Raw genomic sequence first — 7,690 nt, 5'->3', positions numbered from 1 at the left:
AGGGGGGTGTGAGCTGGGAGCAGGGCAATGAAATGGCGGAGGACAGGGCGACATGGAGGCAATTTGTTTGTGGCCACCCCTTATGGGACTGAGGTGTCTGGCAATAGATAGATAAATTAAAAATAAATGAGTACAATACCACATTCTAGAAATAAAAATGAAAACTATACCCACTTTACACTAACTTGGCCCATAATTGTGCCCTTTTGCATTTTATCTCACATCCTTGTCATTGCACTTTTCATGACACACACGTATTGCGACCCAGTGCACCCCATTTAGCGGATATTGTTCATTATAGCCAACAGAAGTCTGGTGGCTTCATACTGTACACTAAATCTGATGTCTGGTCTATCTTGGTAAATTTAGTTGAGGTGATACTATATACAATACTGACTATACGAGAGGTAATGGAATCAATATTAACCTATGACACAGCTAAATCAAAGTTGTGGCATCATCTGGAATAAAAGACATATTCCACTTTTCTTACTCTAACTTGCCTTAAAATTACCATCTCCACATCTCGAATACTGAGTTGTAATATGAGATTAGCATTAGAATATGATGCCCATTGTGAAAAACTGCTATGGAAAAGATATAAAGCCATAGCACTGTCTTCTTCTGCCACTGAGTTATGTGATACAAGTTGCAAAAAGACAAAAATAGAAGTCAAGTTAAGGTAAAAATATAATCCTGACCAAGTAGGAGAGAGAGAGAGAATCATCATCATCATCATCATCTGGACCTCCTTTCCCACCCTGGGGCAGGGTGAGGAGTAGCAATGTCCAGACAGCCCAAATTTGCCCAATCCAATGGGCCACGCTTCCATTCGTTCACCATTCAAGCCCCCAGAATACTGGCTCTACTTGATATGCCAAATACATTCACACCATCCTGTAGCTTCACATAAATGTATCCGACAGAGTCAGTCTAGACGCTGTCACATTAAAAAGGGGTATATACAGTATATATCATCATCGCCATCATCATCCAATCCTATGTCGCCCCATGAGGAGCGTAGGAGCACAGGGCTAGGCAAGTTGGTCCTGACATTTAAGATGAAAGTGACCAGCCTCACTCATCCCTGAGTGGCATAATATGAGCAATAAACCCCAACCACCTCTTGGCTATAAACCTTCACCGGCTCAATCTGACTGGAGCACCGTATTTACCCACTAAACTACCAGGCACCATAATTTGGTTATATGGTTACCACACAGCGTAGTAAATGGTTTCCTGGTGTACAGGAAACCATTTGGCTTGTCACTCAGAGTAGAGTCACCCACAGGCAAGAGGAAGAGGAAAGAATGAAGGAAAGAGGCAGAAGAGGGAGTGTAAAGTCACCCGTAGGCAGAAGGATGAGGAAAGAATGAAGTAAAGAACAACTGTATGAAATCAGGGCAGGAATATTCTAGATTACAGACTCGGATGCAAAGGATTATCTTTTTTATTGAGTTTGCCAGCAACTCTTATGTGAAACTTTACAGAATGTGTGTAGTACTGAAGAAAAGGTTACAGGACAAAACTGGTTATGGTTCTTAACATTATTACAGACCAAATCACACGAACACCTTAGTTAAAAACATTAACATTAACAAACTACTGTAATGATTTCTCACAAACCAATGCCTTGGAACTATTCTGCTTTGAACGTGTCATGTTCAATATATAGGGAAGTAGTGGAGGAGAAAAAGTGTATGGAGAAGTACATCAAAAGCAACTGTAGGTAAGGGAAAGGAAAAAGTTTCAATGTGAGGAATATTTCACATAAGGAATATTGGTGTAGACAGGAGTGAGGGATACACCAAAGGGGGGAGGGGAGAAGAGGAATGAAAGAGTCAGGGTGGGGAGGATGAGGGCTTAGAACCCTGATCATAGAAGTGGATACGTTACTAGAAATGTAAAGTGGTTATTTTTGTGCAATGGTTAATTTGTTCATTTATAAAGGCTCCAACGTGCTTGCATGTGTCAGCCTTGGTCATTTAATAGCAACTCTCCATGCTGCTCGATCTGAAGCAGCACTGGTGTTGGCAATTAAATGTTTTGAGCATTTGCATAAATTTGTATCATTTATAAAGGCTCCAACACGCTTGCATGCGTTGGTCTTGGTTAACTAATGGCAACGTTCCATGTTGTTCGATCTCTGACAGCCTACCTATTCCTTCCCTAATCTCTGAGGTCACACTCTGTGACCGTGTCCAAGGTCTTTTTCAGTTTGTCTCCTGCAACCCTAACCCCAATGTTCATACTTCTAACTTTCCGCACCCAACTGTCATCCTCCATCTTCTCCACATGCCTGAACCATTTCAATCTCAATCTCAATCCAGTACGCTCATAATACCACAACAGTGATGACTTTAATTCCTGTTACTGACAACTACTCATGCCATGAACGATTACGCACAAGGAAGAGGCAATATGAAGCATGGGGAACAGAATGAAACTGAGAAGGTGGTGGTGCACATGGGGTGAAGAGAGGCTGAGGGAGGGTGAACAGTAATGTGATGAGGATGAGGAATAATGTGAAGAGGGACAAGTGATGGAGACAGGTGGAAGGTAAAGGGATGAAAAGAAAGTGGGAGGCAGGGAGAGAATTTGGAGCACTGGTATTAATGCTAAATATTTAAATATTAAATAAATGTTAAAAGTATAGTCTCTTCACTGGCATACTGATTTGACCATAGTGGTAACTGCTGTATTTATGACTAGTCATGCATGGTGAATGCTTCAGAAGCATACTGTATATCTTTGATTCAATTACCTTTAGTACTCTATCAATAGACAATAATTTTCAAAATTAATGATGAAATGTGGTTGACCATGGCCGACGCATGCCAGCATGTTGGAGCCTTTATAAACAGTATGAATGATACAATGACAGTGCATGACTGAGAAGAGGAGAGATGGGTGAGGAGAGAGAGCTGGGTTCCTACAGTCCACTGAGTTTCCATCCAGAAGAGCCTGGGGTTGCAACAACTCCTCCTCTGAAGCCAGGATCCAATCTTACAGTTGACCTAATATGAAGCGATACAGTTACAGGAAGAGTGAGAGATTGACGAGGACAGTGTATGTGAATGAGGTGGAGGGGGCGAGAGGAAGGGGGAGGCCAAGGATGAGATGGAGGGATGGAGTGGAGAGGTATATGAGAGTGGAGGGTGTGAGCTAGGAGCAAGGCAGTGAAATGGTGGGGGACAGGGTGAAGTGGAGGCAGTTCATTTGTGGCCACCCCTTATGGGATTACGGCATCTGGCAATAGATAGATAGATAGAGACAGTTACATATGCAGATACTGCATTTGGAAGTGCACATGTTTCAAATATCGGTACTGAGTAATTAAAATTCTTGAGCTTCTGACCTTGAAGATGGCTCTCTGAAGTTTAACTAAATTATCTGGCTCTAGCTACCAGACAGATGGAGGCAAGTGAATTGCCTCTGATTCACTGAGCCTGAGGAAACTTTTGTATACTGAAACAGTGTATGGCATTAGCCAAAATGAAGGCCTCACCTAATTCTACCTATTTTTTAGATAATTTAATGAAACCAACAACCTACAGTACGTAAAACATCAATGCTTCTTGATTTTTCTGTGGATGGCACTATGCTTGGCTAAATCCTTCTATGTTCTAAACAATTTACCACATTCATTACACTTGAACTTCTTCACACCTGCATGAACATCCAAGTGCCGATTCAGATCACATTTCTTTCTAAACAGCTTTCCACATTCATCACATTTGAAATTTTTCACTCCTGAATGAATTAGTATGTGCTGAGTGAGATTACTTTTATCTCCAAAGTGTTTACCATACTCGTCACATTTGAATTTCTTCACTCCCGAATGAACCAACAAGTGTCGAGTGAGATCACTTCTCCTCACAAAGGATTTACCACATTCATCACATCTAAACTTCCTCACTCCTGTATGTAATGACATGTGCTGGATGACGCTGCTTTTCTCAGTGAATAGTTTACCACATTCTTCACACCTGAATTTCTTCACTCCTGAATGAACTACTAGGTGTCGGTTGAGCTGACCTTTCTGAGCAAATAGCTTGCCACATTCTTCACACATAAACTTCTTCACGCCAGAATGAATATCCAGGTGTCGGATAAGATCAGATTTCCTTCTGAACACCTTATCACATTCTTCACACTTGAAGTTTTTCATTCCCGAATGAATTAAGAAGTGTTCGGTTAGATTATTTTTCTGACAGAACAGCTTACCACACTCATCACATTCAAACTTCTTTAAACCTGAATGAATTATTAAGTGCGCATTTAAATTACTTTTATCACCAAACAACTTACCACATTCATCACACTTGAAGTCCTTCACCCCTGAATGAATTACCAGGTGTCGAATGAGGTGGCTTTTCAGACTGAACATTTTACCACATTCCTCACACTTAAAATTCTTGACTCCTGAATGAAGAAAGATGTGCTGCGTGAGCTGACTTTTGTACCCAAACACTTTACCACACTGTTCACATTTAAACCTCTTCACTCCGGAATGAACTACTGAGTGTTGGGTGAGAGAGCTCTTACTTGTAAATAGCTTATCACACTCTAGGCATCTGAGCTCTTCATCTGGAGCACGTTGAGTGATTGGGTCCTGGACAATTCCCTCCTCAATGAACAAAGTTTCTTCACCAACTTCACACTCCAACTTCACCTCTGCTTCTTTAACCACTTGCGTTATATCCTCACTCACCCCATGCTGCAATTTCTCCTCTGCTTCATCCTTAACCGCTCCTCTTATTTCTACATTCACCCCACATCCTGCCTTCACATCTGGATCTTCCTTAACTCCCGCCATTACACCACATCTGGCACTCTTAATCCCTTCCAAACTTAGTCAACTCTCCACTTCATTACTTGCCTTATGATCTGCCTTCAATATGATCACTATTATGTATAAAAAGATCCCTTAAATACTGAACAGCAACTTACGGCACACAGCAGCAGTAAACCATAAATATCTGCATATAACTCATTACTAACACAATAACCATCAACACACATACTGGTATTAAGGCACCATAAATTTAACTCCACTGGTCATTACTAAAGATTCATAAACCGTCAGTAAAGAGACTGAAATTACCAGAGTTTCTCAGTTTAACAGTTGTCCTCTGGCTTTCATGCAAAACACCAGCAAAATGACAATATATAAAAATGATACCGGTACCACAACAGTTACATGTTCCAAGCTGCACTCTTACCACACGTCAAATGGTTCATATTTACTACCATATAATGAAGGAGACTACCACAGTATAGCCCACAAATTACCGGATGAAGTACCACTTGTGGGATGTGCTCAGGCAATACAAGATGTGACTTCACTCCTGTCTACACTCAGTAATTATTACTCTGGAAGTTTTCTGACGGCCACACTGATGTGACTGCTTAACTGATGTGACTTCAGCTGTGGACCTGGAACAACAGGTGCCATTAGACCAGCATATCAGTGAATCTGACAGTGATGTACAACTCTTGGTGCACACACAGCCAGGAGGCACAACATGAAGAAACGACTCATGCCACAACCATTACCTCACATCTGGGTTCAGCGCAATTCGCATCAGTTCCTCTGCTGCACTGACTGATGGATGACTTGTACTGTACATCAGGCATCGACTTTCCAGCTGCTCTCTCACCACTCACCTGAAACACAACACAGTTCATTACATAAACTGCCTTCTGGACAAGCACTGGACCACTAACAGCAGATGGGGTATGGGGGGTTATGATACTGCATTCAATACCCATAAAAAACAAGATAACTTTTTACAGTGCTTTTAACACAGTAAAAATCTCTTACAGCACCATATCTTTCAAGTAACTGCTACTTCACAACCCTGTCCAGACATGTGAGTGAAGGGCAAACAAGATGGCAAGCCAGTGAGGCAGGTGGTGTGGTGTGAGCACAAGACTGTTGCCATGGTAACTGTGGCACTACCTTGACTCACCACAACCAGACTCACCACAACTCCTGAGGCAAATGTATGCAGCACACCCCCATTACCCAAATGGGGTTATGTCATATAAAAAGGATCAGATAATGATTTATGGTCCTGACTCAATTCACAATTGGGTTATGTCAAGTACAAACTGATCGCATGCTGATAAATCGTAAATCAATATCAATTAAACATGGGTTTGGCGGTGATACACAGGAGGTCAAGGGCAGGTAACCTAAAATCTCAAAAAAAAAAAAAAATTTCTGCCAACCACCTGGAGCATATCGCAGGCTGGTCTGAGTCATCACCAAGGTTTCCCCCTGAGCCTGCAGGAAAGCTGGAGGATCTGGGCAACCACTTTAGGTCATCAGGAGGCAATGACAAGTGATGGGGAGAGTGAACTGGTACCCACAAGGGTGAGTGTGGCAGTGTGGTGGGTGGGGAGCAATGGCATGAGGAGGCAGAAGAGCAATGCAGTGAGGCGGCTGGATGTCAATGCAATGTTTCCCAAGCCACAAGTTTCAGTATGGTATTTCACACACAAAATACTTATCCCTCCACTTAATATCACACACTGCATTATTCATCATGCACATGCACTGTTATTTTATAATTGCAATGGCATTTCAGTGCCCTGTAAACTCTGGAGGGGGAAAAAATAAAGTCTGCTGGGGCCATATCCAGAAAGTAGGGAAGCTGGGGCTGACAGTCCTCTTGTGCTCTGTCAAAAGGTCACGGACAAGAGGCGGCATGTAGGCAGGTGCACTGTAATGGTGAAGCATCCAGGTTTCGTTTGTCCATTCAGGCCTCTTCCTTTGAACTGCCTCCCTCAAACACTCAAACTATCTTCCCCATAACCCTGTTGCAACATCTGAAAAGTCCCCACAGAAGTTTTTCCCAATATGAAACACAACCTCACATAAATATACTGCTCTTCAAGATCCTTCATTGTTCAACTTGCAACAAATTTCCAAGTGCACTAAACATACACTCATTCATGCGTGTGTACCTCAATGACTAAGTGATATGGCGTGATGCGTCTAGTGCTAGATTAAAGCTCAAAATCATCACTACACAGCACTCCTGTCGAAATTAGGCCATCCTATGCCTGCTAGTTGGTGTGCTAATGAAAAAGTTTGGTATCTTTTAGGACAGAGCTCATACACACTGGTGAACTACAATAGAATACTGGGGCCTCAATACTGTAGCTGTTCTGATTGCATTAATACTTAGCAGTGTTTTTAGAGGGAGGGGGAGGCCAAGGATGTGATGGAGGGACAGAGTGGTGAAGTATATCAGAGATGGGGGTGTGAGCTGGGAGCAAGGCAGTGAAATGGTGGGGGACAGGGCGACATGGAGGCGATTTGCTTGTGGCCACCCCTTGCGGGACTGGGGCTTCCGGCAATAGATTGATAGAATGGATAGATAGTGTTTTCAGGACTGATGTACCCAGCTATAATAAAGCTTGTGTCTGTGTTTGGGAAGGAGCTGGGGACTATACCGAAACAGTACAGTGTGGGAAGTGTCAGGAGGAATCTAATGTCAGGAGTGTTGATTTATTTATTTATTTTTTAATGCAAGGAAGAAGGAACCAAAGGCCAGAAGCCCGTAAAGCAGTCCATCCAAGAAAAAAAAAAACTACAAAAGAGAGCCAAATTCAAAATCCGTTCATTTCGAGATGCATGGACACACGGCGTTTGAAAGACTAGAGATCATAGGAAGAC

At 42.4% G+C, this 7,690-nt stretch overlaps 1 protein-coding gene across 1 annotated transcript; it reads right to left on the bottom strand.

The window, feature by feature from the left end:
* Positions 1-3,619: 3,619 nt before the first annotated feature.
* LOC145410555 (uncharacterized) lies at positions 3,620-4,819 on the bottom strand. The gene has a single exon (XM_080280674.1). It carries the CDS (start codon positions 4,817-4,819, stop codon positions 3,620-3,622), a length of 1,200 nt encoding a protein of 399 aa, XP_080136800.1.
* Between the last annotated feature and the right edge of the window lie 2,871 nt (positions 4,820-7,690).

The sequence above is a fragment of the Coenobita brevimanus genome, chromosome 86 (genome assembly GCF_032717465.1).
Source record: "Coenobita brevimanus isolate Jiangsu-jjx chromosome 86, ASM3271746v2, whole genome shotgun sequence".
In the NCBI taxonomy this organism is placed as follows: domain Eukaryota; kingdom Metazoa; phylum Arthropoda; class Malacostraca; order Decapoda; family Coenobitidae; genus Coenobita; species Coenobita brevimanus.
The sequence above is the reverse complement of the archived record's forward strand: the minus strand, read 5'-3'. Positions and strand labels throughout refer to the sequence as shown.

Bases quoted from the DNA above. Each gene is read 5' to 3' on its own strand.
- LOC145410555 (XM_080280674.1), bottom strand. From the start codon at position 4,819: ATGGCGGGAGTTAAGGAAGATCCAGATGTGAAGGCAGGATGTGGGGTG.